Source organism: Panicum virgatum, chromosome 3N (genome assembly GCF_016808335.1).
Source record: "Panicum virgatum strain AP13 chromosome 3N, P.virgatum_v5, whole genome shotgun sequence".
Classification (NCBI taxonomy): Eukaryota; Viridiplantae; Streptophyta; class Magnoliopsida; order Poales; family Poaceae; genus Panicum; species Panicum virgatum.
The window spans coordinates 10,320,443-10,347,291 of NC_053147.1; the positions used below are offsets into that span (position 1 = coordinate 10,320,443).

The 26,849-nt window shown below is 45.1% G+C and overlaps 3 protein-coding genes across 4 annotated transcripts; all 3 read left to right on the top strand.

Annotated features, from left to right (window-relative positions):
* The first annotated feature begins 2,668 nt into the window (after positions 1-2,668).
* On the top strand, positions 2,669-4,043 carry LOC120667532. The gene is made up of 3 exons (XM_039947591.1): positions 2,669-2,983; positions 3,114-3,681; positions 3,762-4,043. The coding sequence occupies exons 1-3, from the start codon at positions 2,952-2,954 to the stop codon at positions 4,041-4,043; spliced, it is 882 nt and encodes a 293-aa protein (XP_039803525.1). The 5' UTR covers positions 2,669-2,951.
* A 420-nt stretch (positions 4,044-4,463) lies between these two features.
* LOC120667250 (mediator of RNA polymerase II transcription subunit 15a-like) lies at positions 4,464-5,862 on the top strand. 2 transcript variants are annotated; one of them, XM_039947333.1, is made up of 3 exons: positions 4,464-4,696; positions 4,787-4,875; positions 5,268-5,862. In XM_039947333.1, the coding sequence occupies exons 1-3, from the start codon at positions 4,676-4,678 to the stop codon at positions 5,473-5,475; spliced, it is 318 nt and encodes a 105-aa protein (XP_039803267.1). In that variant the 5' UTR covers positions 4,464-4,675; the 3' UTR covers positions 5,476-5,862. The 2 variants fall into 2 exon arrangements, with proteins under 2 accessions (XP_039803267.1, XP_039803268.1); XM_039947334.1 differs by having other exon boundaries at positions 5,271-5,862.
* A 1,865-nt stretch (positions 5,863-7,727) lies between these two features.
* LOC120667251 (heparan-alpha-glucosaminide N-acetyltransferase-like) lies at positions 7,728-12,679 on the top strand. The gene is made up of 13 exons (XM_039947335.1): positions 7,728-7,991; positions 8,083-8,220; positions 9,081-9,162; positions 9,262-9,338; positions 9,438-9,544; positions 9,734-9,866; positions 10,592-10,708; positions 10,835-10,926; positions 11,096-11,162; positions 11,284-11,362; positions 11,461-11,552; positions 11,808-11,951; positions 12,120-12,679. The coding sequence occupies exons 1-13, from the start codon at positions 7,785-7,787 to the stop codon at positions 12,258-12,260; spliced, it is 1,476 nt and encodes a 491-aa protein (XP_039803269.1). The 5' UTR covers positions 7,728-7,784; the 3' UTR covers positions 12,261-12,679.
* Positions 12,680-26,849: the final 14,170 nt, after the last annotated feature.

A 26,849-nucleotide genomic window follows, 5' to 3' on the forward strand; every position in this document is an offset into this window, starting at 1 on the left:
CCGCCCCCTGCCGCCGACGGTCCCCGCGCGGGCCGCTCTCCCCAGCGCCGAGATCCGCCGACAGACGTTGGTGCTCGATCATTGCTTACCCGGTTTGTCTTTATACCATACTACATGCTTGATATTAGAACCTATATGTCCGAATCATAATAAACTGACTGTTCATCCCTGATGCCCTTTGTTCCTTTCAGATTTGATCTACTTCGAGTTTAGTCAGCCCCTGGCCAACGTTGACCATACTGGCAGCCTCATCTACTTCCTCGTGCTCCCCCTCCAGCCAGGCAGTACAACCTCCATTCAAGACGAGCGAAGCCAACTGAGTAGGCAAGTGTCATGTCCATTACGTACTTATGCCGTCTGCTTACATTCATTTGCATAAGATCCATGTAGATAACACAAACAAATGCCAAACCTTGGTACAGATGTCTCGTGATCGTGCTAACTGGGATGACCGTAAGTTGTCCCTGATGCTTGACCTAGTGGCTAAGCAGAAAGAACTATGCCATTGGGGAGAGAAATGCCCTACCTCCATCGGCTGGACTAATATTTATCGTTCCTTCAACGATTCCACTAAATTGGGATACAACAAGAAACAGATCCAAAACAAGTTCAACGAACTCAAAAGATTGTACTTCAACTGGCGCGACGGGCGCAAACACACTGGGCTAGGCGGTGACCCGGAGACCGGTGAGGTGGCAGTTGACCCCGTTTGGTATGCGGCTGTCCATGGGGTACTAGCTTGGACCTTATCCTTCAATCCACGATAATATGAGCCTGTTCCCATTAACTAATTACTAACATGTCGAACCATGCCGCACGTGCAGGAAAGTTCTGAACCAGCTGGTGAGAAGTACAAACGTCCGCCATTCTGTGAACAATTGTTCTCGCTTTTCAGACACCCCCCTCCCCCGTGATAGGGGCGAGTTGTTTTCCGCTGGTGGACATGGTACGGACCAAACCTCTAGTGGTGACAGCCCTCGAACTCCTCAGGATTTCTCCAATGAGCCTGTAAGATCCCAAAGTGTTGGTCAATGCTCCAAACGATCCAGCAGGGAGCATTCAGTTTGCAGCCCAATTAAAAAGAAGAGTAGACAGACACCCTCCCTTGATGACTGCCTTGAAGACCTCGACAATATCATCAAGGACGCGAAGGAGCACAAGTCCCGTCATATCACTGAAGCCGAGGAGATGGCCCAAGTCAATCAGATTTTGAAAGAGGATGGGTACAACGAGAGCGATCTCTTTTTTGCCCAAGCCTTGAGTCTTTGCACCCACAGGCTCCATCGTAGGGCTTTCCTGGGATTGGTGACCAAAGAAGGCCGGTACAACTATGTCAAGGTTACTTTGGACATGATGACTCTATAGTCCAAGTGATCCAAACAAACGATGCTGTTGCGTGGCCGTCGTGTGTATCTGTTTTCGTTAATTCCAGTGTTGCGTACTTCGAGCCATGGTTGTTGTACTACAGACCGTTTTATGAACTTTGGTTGATGCTCAATGTTTGTGTTGTGTTATAAACTTTGGTTCATAATCAATGTTTGTGTGGTGAACAGACTATGTGAGCTGCACTACCTGGTGCCTACATCATATTCTATGCGATTGTTAGAATCTAAATATTATTATGTATTCTATACTGATAATGAGGTAGTTTATGCATTCTACTTGCTCTATATTATTATGTCTCTTTGACTCTTAATTTGTTGCTGGTGAATGGACTCTTAATTTGGTATTATTATGTGAACAACCAGAATTGACTTGTGGTTTGGCGCCATGTATGGAACTGATGTTGATTGGGGATTTTTTTAAAATTCTTAATGTTGATCAGTTAATTGTTAATGTTGAATGGGCCGAACTAGTAGTTTGTTGGTCCGAATGTTATGTGTAATTAACTGTTATTTGAATATCATTGCCAGGTCTTTTCCTTGTAATGAAAATAAGTGCTACTTAAGAGATGAGGATAATTGTTGCGGTTCATGGACATGGGTGCATTTCCGTTGCAGCAGTGGCACCATTTTATTCTTTTCATATACTGCATTGGCGCCAAAATTTGAATTTGAATGGGAGTGTGAAAGAGGAGTTTTGAGTTTGAATATTCGCTTGGGCAGCTGCGGCGCGGGAATGGAGGCCGACGCATGGGGTACTTCTGCCATCATCCCAGGCATCCAGCGGATCCATCCAGCCGCTGTAGTAAAAACCAACAGTTACTGTTCAGTCTGCAACCAGCCCAGCCCAGCCAGCCATTTTGAGCCCATCCGAACAGGGCCTCCATTTCTGTTCTGTTCTCAGGTATTCCGAGCTCCGACGAGTACTTTGTGGAAGCACGTTAAGAAGAAGAAGATGAGAGGAGGAGGAATAAGTCGCGGAGGCGGCAGTGTTCTTCCTCCTAGCCGAGCAGGGTCTCTCGCGTCGCGTCGCGTCGTTCGCATCAATTTCTTCTCCCCCCGTCCGCCTCGATTCCTCCTCCTCCTGCAGCAGCTGCTTGCCGTAGAGCGAGAAATTTGGGATTTGGCCATCGTCAAAAGTGGGCTTTGCCAGTTTGCCATAGTTTTCATGGGCTTCGCTCTTTTGCCATTATGAAACGAGTGCGTCCTGCTACAATGCCTTTTCATCCTTTTCCTATTCATTTCTCAGTTTCTCCTTATTTCAGCAATCTGACCTGACCGTTTTGCCCTTTAGCATACCCTTATCCTCTCGTGAGTCATCACGAGCACGTGAACCCCTCCTCTCTTTCTTCTTTTCCTTTGCTGCTTGTGCCTGTTCCCCTCTTCCGAGATCTCGCCTGCTCCCATGGCCGCCGCCACCCCCTGCACGGCACGGCCATAGGGTTGGCGCCCCTCCTATTCTGGTGCTCGTGCTCCCTTTCCTCCGCTGTCCGCAGCAGCTAGATTTGGGCGCGATAGAGGGGGTCTGCATTGTGGATCTGCATCTGCAATAGAGGAGAAGGAAAGGCCATGAACTGCGATTGGGCTGATCTTGTTGCTGGGTAAGTCCTTTCTTCAATTTCTTACTCGTCAAGCTTCCGAGATCCATTAGTTAGCCCATCTAACTTAAGTGCACAGAAGCTTAGTTCGCTGTCTATCTAATCCTTTTTTTCTGTAACCAATTTTTACTAGGCTCGATGGAGAGCCTGAGCATAGTTTAGTGCCAGTAGAAGCACCTGGTATAGTAGATGAAGCTTTACCTCCTGCAGTAGAGTTGCCAGCACAAATTGTTGATTGGAATGCACTTGAAATAACTAAAATATATGATGAGTATGAAGGAAGGTTGGGAATCATCGAGGATGACCATGTGTTTCGACTTTTGGGTTTGAGAGATGAGGAAGAAAAGGCCGAGAAGCCTAGAAAAGATGCAGGAGTAGGTGGTATGCCTGCTGAGACACCTGCTGATAAAGCATATTGCCATCTTGGAGTTGATACTGCTGGGGCATCCCTACCCGTTGATGATTTCATACCATGGGAGAAGGAGATAGTGTATGATGCAGACAAGCCATGCATGAATATTGGGTCTGTATACCCCAGCATGAAAGAGTTCAGATTGGCTATGAGACAATTTGACATCAATGAGGAGTTTGAGCTTGCCATTAAGAAAACTGACCGAACTAGATACATTGCTAATTGTAATGCAGATGATTGCCCTTGGCACATTGTTGGTAGAACGCAACCTGATGGAAGAACTGTTATGGTATTGACTTGCTAACAATTTCTTTTGTATTTGTTGAGATTTTTGCTCTTTATTAGCTCCTAACAATTTGTTAATGACAGGTCACAGTATTGATTGCCCTGCACAAGTGTATGTCCAGTAGTAGGAGGAAGACTACTACAGCAACAAGTGCCTGGGTTGCTTCAAAGGCTGTTCATATCCTTAGAAAGAAGGCAATGGGCACTAAAGAGTTGCAGCTGAGGTTGCAAGATGACCACAAGTGCACAATTCATTATGATACAGTGTGGAAGGGAAGACAAAAGGCTCTTGTAGAAGTGTATGGTAGCTGGGAAGATAGTTTTCAGCAGCTATTCAATTATTCAATTGGAAGGAAGAGGTCATGAAGCGGTCACCAGGTAGTATTATTGAGATTGATGTCAAGGTTGTTGCTGGTCAGGTGTACTTTCATAGGTTTTTTTGTGCATTGGGTCCTTGCATTGAAGGCTTTAAAGAAGGATGTAGGCCATACCTTAGTGTAGACTCCACATCACTTAATGGCAGGTGGAATGGGCATTTAGCTGCAGCCACAGCACTAGATGGTCACAATTGGATGTATCCTGTCGCTTTTGGATTTATAGACTATGAGACATCAGATAATTGGACTTGGTTTATGACAATGCTTCACAGAGCTGTAGGAGATATGCCTACACTTGCTGTTTGTTCCGATGCATGCAAATAGTTAGAGAATGCAGTGCATGAAGTGTTCCCTCAAGCTGACCAAAGGGAATGCTTTAGACATCTTATGCAAAGTGTTCCGATGCCTATCTAGTGTTTGATCCCATATTGTGCACATCGTTTTGCAGGTGAACCATGCTCTAATGGAGGAGATTCAGGAGATAAACCAACAGCTCATAGACACAGAGCTCCATGTCTCCAAGGATGATACCGAGTCATCCGCTCTACATCTGAGGGGGCTGAAGGGACAGTCATTATATGCACGTTCACTGCTGTTTCTGTTAGCCCCAGCTTGAAATCCATGTTGGCTTGGGCACAGATGGTGAGGCAGCGTATGTGCTTTTCTTTTTGTCGAAGGGTCTGTGCTGGCATTGGTTGCCTCATTCTGTCGTATTTTGAAATTGCGTTGCAGAGCCTGATTCCGCCGTTGAGGTTGCTTGTCCCTGCTGGCTACCCCAAATGCTCCCCGGTGCTCCTAGACAAGTTTCCGGATGAACAGAGGTGCGTCGTGGTGTGGCATCATATATTGGGCTTCTCCAGTGGCGGTTCGAATCCTCGAGGAGAGAGATTACCACGTACGCAAAAATGAAGAATCGACTCTTACACCAAAAAGAGTTGTGGGCCCTATGTATAAAACAAAAAAATCACAAACTCTTCTCTCTCCTCCATGAGTGGACGGCAGAAGGCTTGACGAGTGGGCCAATCAATTCTTTATTGCTCAGGAGTCGACTCTCAGTTACGATTCGACTCTTCTCTCTCTCCTCTATGAGTCGGCTTCTCCAACGGTGAGGGTTCGCTTTATGGCTGCCACATCGATCCATGATTCGGCCACTGGAGAAGCTCTTATTGTGTATGGAAGGTGGTGATTGATTTCTTGTATATTGTGGCTGCAGCAGGAACTCGGACGACCTGTCTACAAAGGCCAAGTCAAAGTTCGGCATAATGCTCCGTGGTCGAGTAGAGCCCATGTCACTGGGCGAAATCGCAAGGGCATGGGATACCTGCGCCCGCAAAGTGATCTCCGAGTATGCCGAGCAGACTGGTGGAGGCAGTTTCAGCTCGAGATACGGTTGCTGGGAAAGCTGCGTGGGCGCATCATGACTCCGGAAGACCTTGGCGACCGAGTACATTTTATTTATCATGACTATCGTCATACCATAAGTATTTATGTGGTGAGAAACAAAAAAGAGAAGGGTTGTCTGCCTGTTGTATACCTCCTTGATATCCTTTTGGTATTGTCAGTCTCGATTCTCGAACCCAAATATGATTGTGTACAGGATAGGACTGTGTATGGAGCAAGCAGAGCGCTGTGCTTTTGTCGGGGAAGGGTTGAGGGTTGGAGGTGCACCAACGGTGCAAATTTGTACCCATAATTTTGCCTAGTTAGGCTAGCAGTATCATGCGTATATATGCTTGCCTTTCCTCCTTACAAAAGGAGACTCATTGTGATAGATGTGACTTATGGTTATCAGCATTCAGCAAACTAAACATGCATGTACTGTGATCCTAGTTAAGGTCCTGTTGGGTTGGATGATCCAGACCTCGGGCTCAATCAAAACATATAAATTACAACAATGTCGTGCAGCACATGCTACAACTGAGCCGCGTGCAGATGGGGACTATATTGCATTTGTCGTGGTGTGCAAATCTACAGCCGGGTGGTGTAATGCACCCGCCTAAGTCAGAGGGTGAGTACTCGGGGGTTAGCTAGGACTAGTTCGATCTCGCTAGAAGAACACGATGAACACAGTGAGTTTAGAGTGGTTCGGGCCGCCGGAGCATAATACCCTACGTCTACAGTGTGTTGTACTGCTTATGCTCTCAAGAGATTGAGAACGGAATTGTTCGGAGTGAATCCGAACTTGTGTTGTGTCTGCCTTCCCCTCCCTGGCCTCGGCCTTGGCCTGTGTGTATATGTGTTCTAGCGGGCGTGCTCTCCCTTTTATATATCCAAGGGGAGCACGTACACTGAGCGGGGCCCCGACATGTGGACTCGGCGATGTATTATAAACTACACTTTAGCCTTCAATGCCTCAGATCCGGAGATCTTGTCGTCATTTTCCGTGCGTAGCTTCTGACCAGGGATGGTCTTAAGCTGTCCTGTCAGAGTAGAGTCTAGCCTCTGCAGCCGCGCGTCGAGGTCATGATGAAGTGCCGAACTACTGACTCAGTCCACTGTAGCAGCATGCACTGTTGCTCCAGTCAGTAACTGATCATCATGACTCGTCGCCCATGCGCGCGGCGCTGAGTCTTTAATGCTTGACTTGGTAACTGACGAGCCGCCTCGGTAACTGGCGATCCACAGTGTGGACTGACAAAAGCTGCCCCGTGCCCAGCGGCAGCAGAGCCCGCCTCAACCACTCGCACTTAATGCGGGTGGGTGAGGGAGCTTCCAGCGGAAGGCTTGCGCCCGCTCCGCGTCTGCGTGACACGTGGTGGCTCCGGACCCCTCCCGAGCAGCTAGCGGAGCCGAGAGCTCACGGGGGTCCGGATAGGCACGTGGAGGTCCCGGACCCATTTTCGGGAGTCCGGATGGCACGTGGAGGTTCCGGACCCACCTGCGGGGGTCCGGGTCCGCGGCCACAGGTGCTGAGCATTTCCACCTCTGGGACACGTGGTGACACTGGACCCGTCCCTGAGCGGGAAGCGGGTCTGGGACCGTTAGTCCGGTGAAATGGAGTCGGACCACAGGGTCCGGCTGCTCAGCTCCTTAGAGCGTAATTACGGATAACTACGCGAGTCTTGGCACAGTAGGAGTGGGTACCCCAGTTGTAGGGTACCGACAGCATTCATGCGTAGTTTTCTTTTGTGCCGCGTGCACATGCTAAACATGTAAACCTTCTAATTTGTGTCTTTGGTGAAGATTGTATCAAGTTAGTCTCAGTAAAATCATGGTAAGGCAAAAAAAAAGAAAAAAAAACTTACAAGGATCTGAAAATCAGGCTCTCTAAGAGTCGAACTCAAGACCTCCCAATTACTAAGCAGGCACTTTACCCCTTGTTTAGTTGCATAATTCAAAATTCCAAAAAAAATTTCCGGCATCTGCATGGAGACTTAAATCCAGATGAAATAAAAAACGTATTGCACAATTTGTCTGTAAATCGCGAGATGAATCTAATGAACCTAATTAGGTCGTAATTAGACGCTAAATTACTACAGTAATGCTATAGTAAACAATCTCTAATAATGGATTAATTAGGTTCATTAGATTCGTCTCGCGATTTACAAACGAGTTCTGTAATTAATTTTGTGATTAATTTATATTTAGTACTTCAAATATAAAAATACTCTCTTTCAAAAATTTTACACGAGACACTAAAACCAGGCTTTAACCAAATAAGCCACGAGAGTTTGTAGGAACACCGGCGCACAGTAAACTGCTGCAACTGACAACAGAGAAGACCCCCCAAATGGACACTACCGTCGTCGCCATCGCCGGCGACGGAGACGACTCCTTCCGCCGCCCCCTCCTCGCCCAGACCGAAGAGATCCACCCCTATGAAGAAACCCCTTCCTCCCAGCGCGCGCCTCCGGACGCCGCGGCGGCGCAGCCCGAGCAGGAGCGGAAGCCGCAGCGGGTGGCCTCGCTGGACGTGTTCCGTGGCTTCACCGTCGCTGTGAGTGGAGATTCTATCCGGCTCACCCTACTGTTCCTCCCACCCCTTCCGGATTTGGACAACTAGGCTCGAACTCTGATTGCGTGCGCAGATGATGATACTCGTAGACGACGCGGGCGGGGCGTGGCCGGGCATCAACCACGCGCCGTGGTTCGGGGTGACGGTGGCGGACTTCGTCATGCCCGCCTTCCTCTTCATCATCGGCGTCTCCGCCGCGCTTGTCTTCAAGGTAGAACACTGATTTTTCTTTCAAAAAGAAGGTAGAGCACTGAATTATGGTAGCTACTAGCTTCGTTGCTGCAAAATTGCAAATAAATCTCTGTAATAAGCACTTCAAGAATCAATCGACCAAGCTGTAGAAAATGGTGAATGCTTGGGTTTATTACCTTAATAGTTTGTTCGTATGTAGTGTATCCTGAGCCCGGGCCTCCGCCTCCTGTTGTGCATTGATTCCACCATTTGGTTCGGGGATTGTTAAGATGTCCAACTCCCACCAAAATGAATGGGAAGTTTCAGAGAATTTTGTTGCTATGCGATTTTCCATGTACGATTAGTATATTAATCTTTTGTGATAAAGTGAGTTTGTTTGTCAATCAGTCTCTGTCTAAAGTTAAGTACCTGCAAAAATTTACGGTACTAACAAGGCTACTGGACTCTCTTCAATGCAAACATGTTGACTTTTCTTTAATCTCTGACAGCTCGTGATCAATTTCACCGATGGTTTACGAAAATCACGAACCACCGAATTATTCTGCATTTACAAAGTTAGAAGGGCTCATTCCAAACTTTGGACTGACGCGGGCTTTTAATTTTTGTGCTCATAAACCCGTTGACTTTGGCTTTTCTTGAAATGGGTGACCCGTCTCATTTTCAGCTTTAATGCCAACTATGAAAATGTGGTTACTTGTAAAGATTGTGCTTGGTTATAGGTTATGAAGAAACACGAACTCTGCATGGTTCCTAAGAGCAATACAGTTCATTTGTATTTCTTCCCCTTCTTCCTTTGGATGTTTGGTGTTCCTTGTGTTTTTGACCAGTGCCAACATTTTTATAGAATCACGTCTCACAATTGTAGATGGTGAACTGCAGAAAATCCCAAATAAGACAGCAGCAACTAAGAAGGCTATGGTTAGGGCTATCAAGCTTTTCATCTTGGGTGTGATTTTGCAAGGTTATGCTTGCCCCTACTTTGCAGATTAGCCCACATCAGCCCATCCTTATCATCTATTTTGCGTTGGAGTTTATCCTTGTTATGTTTTCTTACTCGTAGGAGGATACATTCATGGACGGCACAAATTAACATATGGTGTTGATTTGGATCAAATTCGATGGCTAGGTGTGCTTCAGGTGATATACAGAGCACATATTTTCTATTTAAGTTCTCTATTCCATTTCTTTTCTACTCACATAATGTTTTAATTTCTATTCTTATTATGCTTCTTGCAGCGGATAGCTATTGGATACTTTCTAGCAGCAATTTCAGAGATTTGGCTTGTCAACGGTAATTTGGTGGATTCATTTGTATCGTTTGTGAAGAAATACTTCATGGAGTGGTTAGTCAATATGGGTAACACTATAATTTGGAAAAGTTTGTTTCTTCCATTTTGAATTTTCACAAATCGTTATTCAGCATTTCATAAGTAGGTATACTCCATATGAGATTAGTTGTGTGGATGGCTCAAAAACTATTTTTAATGGAAGGTGGACTAATACCAATACTGACATTTGTTTATCTTTTGAAGGATCATGGCCATGATGATTACAATACTTTATGTTGCCTTAGTATTTGGCCTTTATGTTCCAAACTGGCAATTCAAAGTTAAAGTTAGCAATCCAACCCTTTCGACCCCAATTAGTTTAGTTGAAATGAAGACGGTAAGAAGAGAATCTCCCTTTCATTATAATTAATTATTTGAAAACCTTTTGCTGTGAGCTGTATGATGAAAATTGCCTTCTGTGGTACAATGTTATCTTCTTTTGATACTATAGATAATTTGTAATGCTTTGAGAACGTGATGCTTCTCAATATGTGGGTAATATGTTTGAAAGGAGATGAAACCTACTCAAGTTGCTGCAATTCAGCTATTTCTAGTTGGTGTACACCTAATATGCTATGAGACTATTTGTTAACTCATCAGCTAATTCTCTTTGCTCTGATATTTGCAATGCTAGTTTGTATGATTAGTATTATTTCAAGATTCGAAGTTTCAAAATTCAACATATTGTTGTTATTTTTGTGTTGGAAGTTACACTAAATCGGTTTGTAGGATGGAAAACAGAAATAAGAACATTGGCAGTTACCAACTAAAATTCAATCTTACATGGATTAAACCTACAAATAGTTCTCTGCCAGTTATCACGTGGAACCAGAAATTTGAACTCAAAGTTGAAATGCAAATTAAGAAAAGATCAACTGGCTTTCTAAATGCCGGTTCTAACCAGCAATTCTGGGAGCCACCAGCTGCTTATGCTATATTGAAACCTGGGAGAAAAAAGTGATTCTAATTCATCCAGTAATTGCTTCCTTTATTTTTACTGTCAAACTAGAAACTACTAATCATCATATATACCTTGCTGCACTTCTTTTTGGTATTTTGCAGATCCACTGTGGAGTTAGAGGTAGTCTTGGACCACCTTGCAATGCAGTTGGCTTGGTAGATCGAGTTTTGCTTGGTGAAAATCACCTGTACAAGAATCCAGTCTACAAAAGGACAAAGGTCATTCAAGATATGGACTGATGTTCCCTTTTTTACTCTTTAATCAAAGAATCTGTATTTTTTATAGGAAATAAATTTGTTAGTACTATATCCTAACCATCAAATTTATTTTGTTTTATCCCATAGGAATGCAGTATTAATTCTCCTGATTATGGACCGCTTCCTTCGAATGCACCAGACTGGTGCCTGGCTCCATTTGATCCTGAGGGTTTGTTAAGGTAGTTATGCCTGCATCTTGTTATCATCTGTTGGTCCATAAAATAAACTGTGTGGAGAAAACATCTAAAATCTATCTGAACCAGATTTTGGTCCACTGCCCCTACGAAAGTTAACTAATCACATCTCCGGCAGGCAAATCAGGATATAACACCCTTTTTAATTTTGCAGTACACTGATGGCTGCAGTAACTTGCTCTGTTGGATTGCACTTTGGTCATGTTTTAATTCATTGCAAGGTATGCCACTTGAAATGCAGTACTTCCTGTACTATAAGCTCATCTTTTAGGAACCCTTGAGTATCGAACAAAAAAAAAGTAAAATCATTATACTTCTAGACTAACCTTGGTTCTGCTGCAGAATCATTCACAGCGAATGCTATTCTGGCTGCTAGCTTCGATGGTGTTGACAATCTTTGCATTTTTACTGCTACTATTAGGTAATTATGCATTTTTTCCAGAACACGACATGCAGAAGTTCAATATTTTAATTAGTCCTTCCATTCTGAGTATGACACATGTATATGTTGATTTTTAGGCATGCCTTTCAGCAAGCCTTTGTATACAGTGAGTTACATGCTACTCAGTGCTGGAGTATCTGGATTCTTGTTGCTGCTGTTATACTACATAGTAAGTGATTTTGGTCCCATATCTCAGGTTTGTTTGCTACATGTACATTGTGAGTGTCCATCCATTGTACTGAAGAAAAGTAATATCATTCTTGATACATATAATCCTTGCTTCCCGGTGACTGGTAGTGTCTGTATGTTAGTATGTAAAAGGTTTATGCATCAAATTGTTCCGAACTTGAATCTTATGAAGGCAATGCTTATTATTCCTTAGACGATTCAGATGCATCGTATTACAAACCTACGTTTTGTGCAGGTTGATGTTATTCATATCAAGAAGCCATTTATTCTCTTCCAGTGGATGGGCATGAATGCGCTTATAGTCTATGTTCTGGCTGCCTGTGAGCTGTTCCCTACTCTTATTCAAGGGTTTTATTGGCGGTCAACTGAGAACAACCTGGTAAATGTCTTGTGTGTTGCCAGATTTATGTATCTTCTCACATTTACTGATTTATACCAGCTTAATACAAATGCCGAGGCTTAAGTAGGAGCGATGATATTGTACTTTAGGCCGTGCCCTTGTTATTTTATTTCAGAAGACCTGACTATAACAATAACCTGTTTTCAGGTGGACATTACAGAGTCTTTGCTCCAGGCCATCTTCCACTCGAAACGATGGGGCACCTTGGCGTTCGTCCTCCTGGAGATAGTCTTTTGGTGCCTGGCCGCTGGTTTCCTCCACATGAAAGGCGTCTACTTAAAGCTGTAGAACCAATCATGGACACATAGAACTGCGGCTGCTTGGCTACATTGTTTCATCTGTAAATGCTGTGTGGGTTGGGACCCATGGGTGTTGTGGTTGATTTCGGGATAGAGAAGCTGTTAAGTTGTAGATAGTGCTGATGTGGGGGGTTTTTTGTTTACCAAAATTTGTGCTCCCATGATCTATATCATGCTCCTCCAATTTCTGAGCTTGCATATGGCTGTCTTGTGCTCCCTGGGACCTGCTGGCTGGAAGCTGTAAGTAATGTGCTTGCTGCTTTATAGGGTTGTCAGCGGTGGAGTGCCGCCCAGCCCAAGGGCCAAGGCTGTGCCGTTTGTTGGTCTGATGGAAAGTAGTTTCGCTGCAACTTGTGGTGATTGTTGATGGCCCAGAATGGTCAAATAAATAAAAACAAAAATCATGTCCTCTTATGCATATTTTTATTGCGCATATCAACCTAGGAGATCTTAGCCAGGCATGGTGAAAGTTTAGCAGTAGTGTGCTTGATTGAGGCTGCTATGGGCCTGAAAGGTATACCACCACCTTTCAACCAACCAAGCTGGAGTTGCAATATTGGTGATGTCCTAACTATGGCTGATTGTTTGAGAACAGTGCTGTAGCGGTGGCTACCTTGTGTGCTCGTTACCTTCGTTGCTACCTAACCATGAACGTCATGTGCTTGTCCTTGTAGCTTGCAAGGTTACTGCTGGGCTGCTAGCAGGGAAGCTATGAAGGAGGCAGCCAGCAACGCGAGGTCCGAGGACAACACCGGCGACTTTTCCTGTGCTGCGCATGCAGAAGACTCGGATGACAACATAAATAAACAGTTTGATGATCAACCTGAACTTTAAATTTAATGTAGAACAGAGGAGGAGGTACAGACTACAGAGGAATGGAAAAGTAGAACCCATATCACCGTCTATATAGTCTTATCCGTTCTTCCCCTGACCTAGCTATAAAATGTGAGTTGCCTCAGTTCTGAATCCTTAGATGACCAAGCTATATTGGTACGGAATAATAAGAAGGTAGTGGATAAAAAAACATAGATAACAATGGCATGTAAGCACAGAGGTTGGAGAGTGGCCGTGAGTGAAGAGAGAACAGAGGAGATAGAGATGACTGGCAACGAGAAAGAGAAACTACCTCTGCTGCGCACTTGGAAATAGGAGGCGTCTGGAACTACTTCTCCAGCAGCTACTGCTTTGTATGCGTGTGCAGAAGAACTAATCCTTGCCATGCTGGACTGTGTGGTGGATCTCACCTACAATGCTACAGCCTGCATTGCTAGAACTTAGTTTAATAGGTGAAAAAATCAGCTCCTTTTCTTTGTAGCTGCTTGTGCAAATGACCCCGTTCCTCTAATGGACCTGCCCCCAATCCTCTTGCCTCGCTTCACCCCTTAGGTCATCCATGGCTCTATGTACTAGGCTCCATTACTCACATTGCAGCTAGCTGATACAAAATCTATTGGATACATATGCTTAAGACATATAGTTAGTCTCGTAGACATGATACATAGTTTGGTTGCTCTATATATCTGTCAGCAGTTGGTTTACTGAATCAAGTGCATTAGATTGGGTATGCCCACTGAAATCACCGGAAATTATCTCTAGCAATATTTCAAGACACGAGTATGTGTATGCCCACTGAAATGCATGGAATTAAGTATGTTGACACACTTCTTTTGTTTCCATTCGTTTATGTAAAACACCGGACCTCACAGTCATATGATCTGTGGTAAAACGCCTTTTGGTTTTCAAATAAAGGAGGGGGGGGGGGGGTTTGGTTCCTTTTGTCTAAGAATTGTGCGAATTAACAGCGCTGATCACTGTACACAGCGACAGGATGTAGTCTGCCAGATCACTAAGGCGTGTTTAGTTCGAGCGCAAATTTTTTTTTGTTGGAATCTTACTAATTTGAAGTACTAAATGAAGTCTATTTACAAAATTTTTTGCACAGATGGGTTGTAAATCGCGAGACGAATCTAATGATGCTAATTAATCCACAATTAATCAATAATTAGCGGATAGTTACTGTAGCATCACTATTGTAAATCATGGATTAAGTAGGCTCATTAGATTCGTCACGCGATTTACAGCCTATTTATGCAAAAAGTTTTGTAAATAGACTTCATCTAGTACTCCATGCATGTGTCGAAATATTCGATGTGATGATATTTTTGTGTTTACGGGGTTTACTGGTAAAGATCTAAACAGAGCACTTGTATCACATGGATGTGGTTGAACTGCACGGACTCACCCACCAAGTTCCCGCTAGCTGCTGCAGGCTTGAAGCAGCATGGCCATTATGGCCTTAACTCTTCTCAGCATATTTTTTTTAAAAGAGGAAACTTTATTGATCTCAAGAGGATACATCAAAGTGATATATTAACTCGAAATGTTTCCGGCTTCTGCCGCAAATGCACACAGCCTAAAAAGAGTAAATATATGACAAATAGCCATATCTACCGACCATGCATCCAGCTTCTGTATACTCCCTCTGTTTTTAAATATATGATACCATTGACTTTTTTTCTTCATTTGACTATTCGTCTTTTCTACAAATATTTATGCAAATAGTCAAATCTTCAAGTTATATTCAAGAGACTCTTGATAATAGACGTAAAGTTACCCATTTCACTTCATTTAACTAACTGATTAATTAAATAATGTTGGTCAAAGTTGAAGAAAAAAGTCAACGGTGTCATATAAAAAAGAATGGAGGGAGTATATGCAGTCGGCATTCTTCTTCTTCCTTATTAGCTATCTATGTGTGTACCTTTCATTCTATATATATCTCTTTAGCTCTTAGTACATAATAGCGTGCAAGTCGGTAGAATGAAATTAAAGTAGAAACAACAAAGAACATTGCAGGGAAGAAATGAGAGTGATGCATGAGGAAATGTGTGGTTGCAACAAGGACACAGCACATTAGGGACAGGAGGCATCTGGAACTACAACACCCATGCAATTGGGAGTTCTCGTGCAAGGGCGATGAAGCCTGCAGGGTCGTTCAATGATGTCGTGATTGCAACGAGGATTCTTGTGTTGCAACAGCATGGACGCCTCACCACTTCGGATCACCAAATAAAGCTTGATGTGATCTTCACGAATGCCGATCTCCCATAACACCCGCTCCAACAACAGAACCATCAGTGTCAAAAAGGGTTTATTAACTTTCTATTTAATTTGTTTCCCTCCATCGGGAACTAATTAAGTATAGAATAATAAACTTTCTGTAATAAATTCCATACCACCCAGGAGGTGAAGTAGAGTGAAAACGGAGCCCTCGCCCCAGAGGTGAAATTTCAGTGCTAAGTAAAGGAGGCAAATGTTTTTGTATCATAAAAGGAACCAAGATTTTTATCCAATGCTATATGAAAATTTTCTCATTAATTATTTACCGGTTGAAAAATATCCGGATATATAGTTTAGGGGTGTTTGGTTCCCCGGCGTTTATTTTAAGCCTGTCATATTTAATGTTTGGATGTTAATTAGAAATATTAAATATGGACTAATGGCAAAATAAATTCCATAACTTCTAGGCTGATTCGCGAGACAAATCTATTAAGCCAAATTATCCATGATTAGCCCATCTGATGCTACAGTAAGCATGTACTAGTTATGAATTAATTAGGTTTAATAGATTCGTCTAGTGAATAAACCCTATGTTTATGCAGTTAGTTTTATAATTAATTTATGTTTAGTCTTTCTAATTGGCATCGAAACATTTGATGTGATAGAGCTTATGTTTAGTTACGCTCAAGCTGATTGGTGGTACGTTATGAAACGTGATCACCATCCATGCACACATATTTTACTCGCACACTCTCGACTCTCAACCTGCATCAATGCGGAAGATATCTGTATCACCACTTCAAGGCAGTGCTTCAGAGTGCAGGACTGCAGGACAGCATGAGCATGCATGCAGTGCACGGCCAGACGACCTACGAGGCTACGACGAGCAACCTGGCAACCGGCCTCCCATTGGTTAAGGCTTGAATCAAGCAGGACTTTGTTTCTTATATAAGAAGCACACTATGGCCTTACCCATGCGTACCATCTCATTGATCTCTCTTCTGCTTCATGAGATCGACCTCCTTGCTCATGAAGCTTCTCTCATACTAGATGAAGCTGGAAACACGACAACGATCTGGGGAACAGGAGGCATCAAGGACATCCCGTGCAGTGCTTCGCATCGAGGAACCGTAGGGCCAAGGTCTGAGAGCAACCACAATGTGTGCCATGAGGTAGTCCATAAGTTTAAAATATTTGCTATCAGCTAGCTGGAACATTGTAAGACTAGTCCATAAAGTAGTCCATAGCAAAAAGTACCCATAAGCTTATGGACTACCCATAGGAGTTAAAAATTATTACTTTTTCTTACTCCCCCCCTCTCTCTCTTATGATTTTGCACAGGCTTGTAAAGATAATATTTTTTATTTCATATGGACCCACCTTATAGACTACTCGTTGGCTGAAACATTGTGGGGTAGCAATAACTATAGTCCACTGACACAAAAGCTGCTTATATGGACCGCTACATTGTGGTTGCTCTGATACAAGAAGTCCTTGTCAGTCAAGTGAGACTAGGTGGCAGTGGCTGTCCGGATTGGACGGACGTACTCTTGTGATGGCTCGAGTAACCGATCCCAATTGCTACACATGACGAAGATGCTTGTTGCCGTCGACAGCAACCAGCTGACGGGCTACCGCGACAGTTGACGCAAGTGTTGTGGTGCGTGGCCGCTTGGATGTGTAGTGGAGGATTGTAGATGGTGTGATATTGGCTAGGCTTCGAGGAATCCGTGGTAGTCGATGATGAAAGACCGGATTATGTGCTCTAGCCTAAGAGGATGAGGGGGTGAATTAGGCAACTTAAAACCTAGACCTATGGCTCCAACTAAATTGCACAATATTAAACTAAAACATACTATCTATATGTGCAACTAAGGTGTTCTAGTGTGAAACTCCTATCCCAAAAGAGTTTAGTAACATATAGCCTTTCCTATCAAGATACTACTCTAGAAAGTAAAGGCACACAAGAATTGCTAGTATGAAATGCGAAAGCTTAAATAGCGGGATAGGAGGAAGCAAACTCTCGATGCGGGTGTTTATCCCGTGGTTCGGTTAGCCACAAAGACACACCTACATCCACATTGTTGAAGCACTCACTAAAAGTATTACTTCTCGGTAATCATTCTCTTCCGCGGACTCAACCACGGTCACCCTGATCCCGATTTCTACTAAGGAGCTTCTTCACAAAGGATGGGGGTCTCCACGTCCCCCGCACAAGGTTGTCGTCGCCGCTCCACACCAAATCAGATGGTCGATGACGTGCCGGCGAGCCACCAATGCTCCAAGGTGCTGGCGCACCGAAACTTTCTCGTTGGTTCACTCAAGAACCAGCTCACAAGGTACAACACCTTGCAATCTCACTCAATAAAGAGCTAATCTATACACAACACTCTCAAAGTGTGCTAAGAACTAAAGGTATGAACACTAAGCTATTGGATGGCTTGGAGATGTTCTTGGGTGTGGGTGTGATGTTCCTAAACTCCAGCAAACTTCAAATGGCCGGGGGATGGCATATATATAGGCCACCAAGTGGAGAGAGTCGTTGGAAGCCATTACCCAACTTTTCTGCGTAGCGTCGGATAGACCGACGGTGGGTCACCGGATCATCCGGTCACACTGAGCCATAGGATAGCCGTTGGGGTCTCTGACAGCTGACGCAGGAGGCAACGGATAAACCGATGGGGTGGCGTTGATTTATCCGGTGCGCATCGGATCATCCGGTGCTGAAGGGATCTTCGGCTGTCTGCTGACGTCATTGCTCCGACGCTATGCTCCGGTGCCCGTCGGATCATCCGGTGCTGAAGACTTGTCTTCAACACGCTTGACATGCTCTCTGGTACATCCTCCGGTGATTGCTCCGACGCTTCAACTTGGCTTCGTCGGATCATCCGATGCCACTTGGCTCTTCCCTCGCCAGTGCTGCAAATTGCACCGATGCCTCTGCATCGGTTTATCCGATGCCAACCGGATACTCCGGTGCCCCTGCATCGGATCATCCGGTGCCACTGACTTTAGCAGAACTCGTCTATTTCAATCTTTCTTTGAGTTCTTTCTTCGTGTTTAGCTTTGCTTGGCCTTTTTGCATTATCCTTGGGATCTATAATTATTCACTTGACAAACTCATTAGTCCCATTGATTGCGTTGTTACTTAATCACCAAAATCACAAAACAATGGCCTAATGGGGCTGTTTTCCTTACAATCTCTCCATTTTTTGGTGATTGATGACAACACAATCAAAACAAGTATAAAATTTACAAAAATGGAAAAATTGAACCACTTACACTTGCTTGGATGCTTTCCAACATCCAATGTTTACTTGGCCTCCCCCTAAATCTATCATCCCCTTTGTTTTTCCCCATGTTTGCTACTTCTTCTTTTTTTTTCTCCCCTTTTGGAATCAAAGTTGTTCCCCCCTTTGGGTGATACTCATTTTTACCTTGCTTTGATCCAAACTTCTCTCCCTTTGAAATCAAATCACCTAAAAAAGCTTGGCAAAATAATATAGCTCAAAGGGAAAAAGTTAGTAGCATAGGGAGTTAGTTCCATGAATTATAATCCAATTGTATGATATCAATGAAGATACCAATTGAGCGATTACTAAGGTGGATCACAAAATCACAAAACTAGCATGATATGAGCTAAACTTTCCATAAAGTGTGTGCACAAAATGATAATGTGAAAATCAAGTGCACAACTAGACATTGAATGAGAAAGTTTAGATCATATCATGCACGGAGGTAGCCCTAAAATAACAAAGAATTGACAAAGATACCAATTGAAGGGGTTGTAGATCATGCATACCTCCGGGGAATGTAGTTACCTTGCATGTACCAATTTGAAAAAGACTTGCGCCAAATGATATCAATTGAAATTAAATATCAATTAAAAGTCTTTGAGGTCAAACACACTTGGTACATGAAGGTGAGCAAATGTATGAGCACATAGCATATGAACTTAGATATGAATTTTTTAGTTCAATAGATCATGGCTCAACATGAGACTACAAAAAGATAAGCTTGAAAATATGTTAGTCTTAAAATCACAAACCATAGGATGAACTCCACTAAATGTGTGCATTTAGTGTTTGAATCATCAAGTAAATGTATGCACATTATTTATGACAACAATGAGAAGTTTTACCTATAGCTTGTGTTCATGGTACACAAATGAAACACATACCTCATGAAGTCCATGTATTATGAAGGGTAACCTTGTGTAGCTTTCTACACACTTATCAAACTATGTAGGTTGCTCATGGGTTAGAGTCATGACACAATCAACCCACCATATATAACACTAGGTGATGCAATGCAAACAACCTAGCAAGGGTAATGAAGCTACATGATGCTTGAATCGAAATCTAGCTACTATTACCTTATGGGGGACTTGGCAACAAAAGTTCAAGTTGTGAGCTTAACTTCTTTGGCTTGAACCTTCTCGTCATCTTGTAAGCTAAGCCTCCAAATCCCCTGAAGCCGTTTTTGGGCTTCAAGTCTCCTTTGGAACCCACACCATTTGAGACCCCTTCATATTAGTGATGACATCCTTGGGCACCCAAATGGAGTGATTCCAACTCCTTTCTTGCTTCCCAACCTTGTGAGCAACCACCTTGCCATTTGTCTTCTTTTTAATCACATAGGAGGTGCTTTGGCTTTTGTTCCTTCGGTTGAGCTTGGTGTAGATGAGAGAACTCTTGATTGTGAGCTTCTTCTTGTTCTTCTCATCCGAAAGCTTCTTCTTTGGTTGAGGGCACTTGTTGGACTTGTGACCTTCTTGATGGCACTTAAAGCAAGTCACGGTGGACCCCTTCTCAAGCTTCTTCACCATGTCATCACAGTTATCTTGAGAAGGTTGGACATTGCGTTCTATGCCCTTTCTTTTTAGTCTAGCCAAGTACTTCATGGGCTTTTGTACTTCTTGCTTGAGTTCATCATTCTCCTTGACAATGAGATCATCACAAGATTCTACAAGAATCTCCTCAAAGCATTTCTCATTGCAAGGGTTAGATTAATCAATTGAGTCAATGCAAGAAGTTGAAAGCTTAGTTTCCAAAGAGTTATTAATTTTTGTAATGCTCTCAATTTTTAATTTGAGCTCTTCATGCTCCTTACCAAGCAATTGGAATTTGCGCAACAGATCATCATAATTTGTGGCAAGGGTAGCATTAAGATCATTGAGAGCACTACATTTTTTAGATTGTTTTTTAATTACTCTTTGGTGCTCATGAACTAGGTCAAGAAGCTCATCATATGAAGGAGAATCGGAGTCATTATCACTTACATCGCTTTCCATACCTTGGGCCATAAGGCAAGTGTTTGATGATGATCCCTTGTTGGTGCGGGTGATGAATTTCTTGCTTAATTCATCGCTTGAGCTTGCACTTGATTCTTCACCACCGCTTACCCATTCACCAAATATGGCAAATGATTCATGTTTGGGCTTCTTCTCCTTCTTTTCTTTCTTCTTCTTGAATCTCCTCTCAACCTTCATTTGTTGGTGATGAGCCCCATCTTTGAGGAAGAACATATACCCATTGAGTTGATTTCTTGCAAGCATTTATTCATCATTTTGACTTGCTTGTAAAGGTTGGGGTCCATTGGCTCTTTTTCATCATTTGAGGAGTTTTGGCATGCCTCCTCTTCTTCCTCTTCACTTGAGCTACCTTTGATGTCCATCTTCTTCAACTTTTTGACTTACTTGCATGCAAGTGCGCTATGAGTTGGTGAAGAAGATGACACTCTTGGCTTGATGTCATGGCGTAGCTCGTGGGCGATCACCTTGTTGAGGACTTGATTTGGTGTCAATGTGTTGATTTCTTTCTCATAAAGAATTGTGATCACCAAATAATAGTCGGGCCTTCGTAATGAGTGAAGGATCTTGCGAATGAGCACCATATCATCAATTTTCTTCACACCTAAGAAATTGATCTCATTCACAAGAGTGTTCAAACGTGAGTATATAGATTCAGCGTTTTCATCATCAAGTTGCTTAAAGCTATTAAGCCTATCAATGAGAATATAATGTCTTTCCTTGGCTACATCCTCCATGCCTTTATGGTTCTCAATGATAGTTTTCCATAGCTTATGAGCATTTTCATAAGAATAAACACGATTGAACACATTTTAATTTAGAGATGACAAGGTTATGCATTTAGCGGTGTGTTATCGCCATAAATTAACAGGGTTAATTTATGGGCCGAAAGCAAGATGGGCTTAAAGCAGAAATTGAAGAAGGCTTGTAAATCGGCTCCTGCGTGAGCATATGGGCCACATTGGCCGTGTATCTTTAGATTTAGTTTAAGGTTAGAGATAGAGTCCAATCGGGACAAGATTAGTTTAGATTGTTTCCCAAGTCTCCGGACTATAAATATGTATCCTTTGTTATTCATGAAGGAGAGCATCATCACGCCTCACAACAACAACAACTCTCGGCGCATCGCCACCCCTAATCCTAGGGTTTCATCCAAGTAAGTGCCATGCTGCCCTGATCGCTTCCTGCGATCAGGGCAGCGTAGTTCTTGCTCTTACCTTGGTATTACTCGTACTGAAGCGTTTTTGATGGCGAGTAATACTAGTTATCCTGATGTTCGTAGCATGGCTTTTGGTAGATCTATTACGCTTCATTGCTTATCATCTACGAATATCACGTTGTTTCTGTGCTGTCATGTTTCAATCTTATGCTAGTTCTTGTTGCATAGAATTAGTCGCACAGAAGCAACACTCTGCTTCTTTTATGTTTAGTAGATCTAATCTGTTATGGTTTGCTCTTATCTTAGGAGTTGGCGTAATATCTGCTAGGTTAGGCCTTGCAAACGGATTGGACGATCCGGTGGCGTAGTAGATGCTTTATCTTGACCTTGATAGGGATTGTTCCGGGAATCGGCTCTTGCTAGTTCTTAGGCCTCTGTTTTGGGTTATGGTCTAGTTGTCTGTTACGTTCATTAGGCCTAGTTACGTGTAGGATGTTCCGATCTAGCAGTGAAGCTTTTACCATCATGGATTAGATTAGCTAGATTTAATTGAAGCAGCATTACAATTATTTGCTTTATTCGTCGACATCTGGATGGTTACAGATCCAATCTGACATCGGGACTCGATCGGCTCTTTAAAGCCGATGCAAGAGTCATCCCGGGGAGCCGACCACGGCTCGGACTTACGTTTACACGTGTCTTTGTATGCAGGAAACTGTTCGGAGCACGTCTACACCCTCCTGATCGGGTATAGGTCAGGTGGCACGCCCGGTTTTCCACAAAACCTCCGGGCGCGTGACGGAATTTGCGGGCCGTCGACGGGGGAGCAGTGCCTGCCAGCGCCCCAGCAACCTCCCGGCTCTTCGTGTTGCCCGTCGCTGCTTGCCGGTGGGTTTCGACTGACAACACATTCTGGCACGCCCGGTGGGACCACTCTTCTCGGCAACAACGTCCACTGCAACAATGACTGGAGCTCAAGATCAAGAACCTGCTCCCAAGCCCGTCACGTATGAAGAGCTCTCTCCTGAACACAAGAAGAAGTATGATGAGATCAAAGCTCTGCTGGAAGCCGATCTCATCGGCTCTTTTGAGAGGACCCGCAACCATGGCATCAGGTGGAAGGGGTTCTCGCCTGAAGGCGCTCTCGACAACGTGGACCTGTCTGTACCATCAGAGGAGCGCACCAGGGCCCTGCGTCAGGAGATGAACTACATGGTGGCCCATGCACTTCATCGGCACTCTCAGAGCTTGATGAACGAGCTTGAGCGCATGGCGCACCGCGTCATCTAGGAGATAATCAAGAACCAGTACTCTCCATCGGGACCAACCCTGGGGAGTCACATAGAGGAAGCTGCACTGCATTCTAGGCCGCAACTGCCATTCTCATTTGCAGCTCCCAGACCACAGAGCTCGCCGATCTACGTCGTCCACAAGATCGGCGGTGATCCTGGAGAAGGCCAATTCCTCACCGAGCCACCCAAGGAGATCCCGCACGGCTACACGTGCGCCTACATCCCAGACAACGTCAGTCCAGCACGCTCGGTGCAGATGGTGAACCCAGGAGCTTCTGGAGCAGACGCAGAGAAACAAGCGTGGCTGGCAAAGTACGCTACTGGGCCGAATGCTGAGCCATCGGCCCCAGGAGTTCTCAGTGTGGAGCAGGTCAGTGCAATACTGAGAGACCAGTTCGGCATCCTGCCCAAGAGGAAAGCGATCGGCTATTCCAAGCCGTATCCAAGTGATTATGACTTGATCCCACTGCCACCCAAGTATCGGCTTCCTGAGTTCACCAAGTTCAACGGGTCAGAAGGAGCCAGCTCCATCGAGTATGTGAGCCGATACTTAACGCAGCTTGGGATGATCTCAGTATCGGATCCATTGAGGGTCCGGTTCTTTGGCCAATCCCTGACAGGCCCAGCTTTTGGATGGTATGCATCACTGGCTCCGGATTCGATCCGGACTTGGAGGCAGCTTGAAGATCAATTCCACACCCAGTACCACTCGGAGGCTGCTGAAGCTGGAATTGCTGACCTCGCCCAGGTCAGGCAAAAGCGAGGAGAGACCGTGTCGGAGTACATACAACGCTTCAGAGAAGTCAAGAACCGATGCTACTCGTCGCGCATCACAGAGAAGGAGGCAGTCGATCTGGCTGTCCTGGGACTCGCTAAGCCGATCAAGGATGTGGCTTTCCAGTTGGAATTCACATCTCTGGCTCACCTGGTGCAGAAGCTTACAGCGTACGAACATTACCATCCTGAGCTGTACCAGGACGAGTTCAAGCGCCATGTAAACATGGCCCAGGCGGATGAATCTGACGACCCTGGCGAGGAGCAAGAAGTAGCCGTGGCAGAGTGGACCCGGGGGGCAAACCCTGTCCCGTGCAAGTGGGTCAAACAGCAGGGGCTTGTGAAGGGCTTCGACTTCGACGTGACCAAGGCAGAGCAGATCTTTGATTTGCTCCTCAAGGAAAAACAGCTGAAGCTCTCAGAGAACCACAAGCTACCGACGCCACAAGAGATGCAGGGGAGGCTGTACTACAAATGGCACCACTCGTTCACTCATGCCACGGGTGAATGCAAGGAGCTGCGTCGACAGATCCAATCGGCTATCGAACAAGGCCGATTGATCCTGGCTCAACACACCATGAAGGTTGACACGAAGCCCTTCCCACCGGTTAACGTTGTGGAGCTGTCAGACTTCGAATCCGAAGGCCAGGATATAGCATTCCAGATCAACATGGTGGGACCTGTGCGCCGCCATAACAAGCAGAGGAGAGAGGCCGTTTCTGGCAAACAGCCGCAAGATGAACGTGAGTTGGAGCAGCAACATGTGACTGAAGAGCAAGTACGTCATATCTGCAACCAGCTCCCAGCTTCTAATCGGCTCCTGGAGAAGTACCAGTACCAGTACAAGCTGCGCCGCCGACGCGAATCGGAAGAAGACGAGTACGAGCACCGCACGGGAAGGACGTTGGGAAGGCACCAGGCTATACGCAACCACTTGCATTGCCCATTCTTCAGGTATTGCTGGAACTCCGGCATGAGCCGATTGCCTACTATAGATGATTGCTTGGAGTGCAGGCCTCGAGGGCGCCACCAGGATGAGACATCAGTGTTCCGGCGCTTGGGGCCCAGAACACGTCAAGACAATCATATAAGGCGACCATCCAGGGGTGATTCCGAGCTAGAAGAAGAAGACAGGTACCATCGCCCACGGTGGTGTCCTGACGGGCTCAATCGGTCGCAGAAGCACAGAGTACAGCGCTAGCGCAATCTGGAAGAGGCAGAAGCAAAGTACCTCGACGTGATGAGGAAGGCGCGTCTGGATCTCGCGGAGCAAGTCAGGCAACCGCAGAGGGAAGAGAGGCGCCCTCCAAGAAAAGAGTGGCGCCCCAAGCAGACAAGCCGATGAGAAGCCATCGGCTGATGTGAACATGGTGTTTGTGCTCCCATCGGAGTTTCGAGTACCCCAACTGGAAGAATCGGCCATCGCGCAGCTGGATCTCGGCCCACGGCCAATCATTTTCAAGAAGCCCAACGAGAAGAGCTACAAGCACTTGAAGGGGTTATATCTCAAGGGCCTCATCAACGGCAAGCCTGTGAACAGGATGTTGGTCGACACTGGCGCTGCAGTCAACTTGATGCCGTACTCTGTGCTGCGCCGATTGGGTCGTTCTTCTGCTGATCTGATTAAGACCAACGTGATGCTCAATGAATTCAACGGACAACCATCAGAAGCAATGGGGGTTCTTAATGTGGAACTGACAGTGGGCCGCAAGACTGTATTGACATCGTTCTTCATCGTTAACAGCAAGAGTACATACATGGTGCTGCTTGGAAGGGACCGGATTCATGCCAACTATTGTATCCCCTCCACAATGCATCAGTACCTCGTCCAATGGGACGGCGATGAAGTAGAAGTGATCCCTGCAGACGATTCCAGTGAGGTCGCCATCGCGGATATGCATGCTTGGGATGCAGAAGGACAAGAGCCGATCTCAGGGATCGCCCTTGAAGACTGTGATCGGATCGAGGCGACAAAAAACAGATTGAGGCTGGTCTTATCCACTGGCCTCACAGAGTAAACGCATCATGGCATGCCACGGGATGTAATAGAAATAGAGAGGCCGGTCCCGGCGACCGGCCGCAAAAAATAGGAAAATCCTGTTTGGGTTCGGAATTGTTACATCATGTCCACACGATGGCCTGCTCTGGCAGTTGGCCACTCATCGACTATTTGATTTCGAATTATAATGGAAGTGTAGAAGCGGCCAGCCCATGCGGTTGGCCAAATAATTTTTCTTGTCATCTCCCTGTGTTTGCCGCTGATCTTGCAGACAATGAAGACTCGCCTACGTTCGCAGCTGGTTTCTCAGACGACGGCAAACTAGGATACGGGTTCACGTCAGCTGACGATTTGGAAGAAGTTGACATTGGTCCTGGGGATAAGCCACGGCCAACATTTATCAGCAAGAAGTTGGATCCGGTCTTGCGTGAGGAGATGATTGCATTACTGAAAGAGTATCGGGATTGTTTTGCATGGGACTACACTGAAATGCCCGGTCTGGATAGAAACATCATCGAGCATCGGCTCCCGCTCAGGAAGGGATTTCGGCCGTTTCAGCAACCAGCACGTCAGATGAAGGCCGAAGTCCTAGAGGAAGTCAAGAAAGAAATTGAGAAGATGTTGGATGCTGGGTTCATCAGGCCGTGCCGATATGCAGAATGGATCTCCAGTGTGGTGCCGGTGCAAAAGAAGGATGGCCGATGGCGTGTCTGCGTCGATTTTAGAGATCTCAACAGAGCAACTCCGAAGGATGAACACCCGATGCCTGTTGCAGAGACATTGATCAATGCCGCTGCTGTCCACAAAATGATGAGTTTCATGGACGGTAATGCCGGTTACAACCAAATCTTCATGGCCCCGGAAGACGTGAACAAGACCGCGTTCAGAGTGCCAGGCGCAGTTGGCCTGTTCGAGTACTTGGTTATGACTTTTGGACTGAAGAATGCCGGTGCAATGTACCAACGTGCCATGAATTACATTTT

What these genes read in the sequence shown, in the direction of transcription:
- LOC120667532 (XM_039947591.1), top strand. Translation starts at nt 2,952, where the DNA reads ATGAACTGCGATTGGGCTGATCTTGTTGCTGG. An exon ending in TGGGCTGATCTTGTTGCTGG is followed by an intron (nt 2,984 to 3,113) that starts GTAAGTCCTTTC and finishes AATTTTTACTAG; the next exon opens with GCTCGATGGAGAGCCTGAGC. An exon ending in CTGATGGAAGAACTGTTATG is followed by an intron (nt 3,682 to 3,761) that starts GTATTGACTTGC and finishes TGTTAATGACAG; the next exon opens with GTCACAGTATTGATTGCCCT.
- LOC120667250 (XM_039947333.1), top strand. Translation starts at nt 4,676, where the DNA reads ATGTTGGCTTGGGCACAGATG. An exon ending in TGTTGGCTTGGGCACAGATG is followed by an intron (nt 4,697 to 4,786) that starts GTGAGGCAGCGT and finishes ATTGCGTTGCAG; the next exon opens with AGCCTGATTCCGCCGTTGAG. An exon ending in AAGTTTCCGGATGAACAGAG is followed by an intron (nt 4,876 to 5,267) that starts GTGCGTCGTGGT and finishes TTGTGGCTGCAG; the next exon opens with CAGGAACTCGGACGACCTGT.
- LOC120667251 (XM_039947335.1), top strand. Translation starts at nt 7,785, where the DNA reads ATGGACACTACCGTCGTCGCCATCGCCGGCGACGGAGACGACTCCTTC. An exon ending in CCGCCGCGCTTGTCTTCAAG is followed by an intron (nt 8,221 to 9,080) that starts GTAGAACACTGA and finishes GGTGAACTGCAG; the next exon opens with AAAATCCCAAATAAGACAGC. An exon ending in GGTCAACTGAGAACAACCTG is followed by an intron (nt 11,952 to 12,119) that starts GTAAATGTCTTG and finishes ACCTGTTTTCAG; the next exon opens with GTGGACATTACAGAGTCTTT.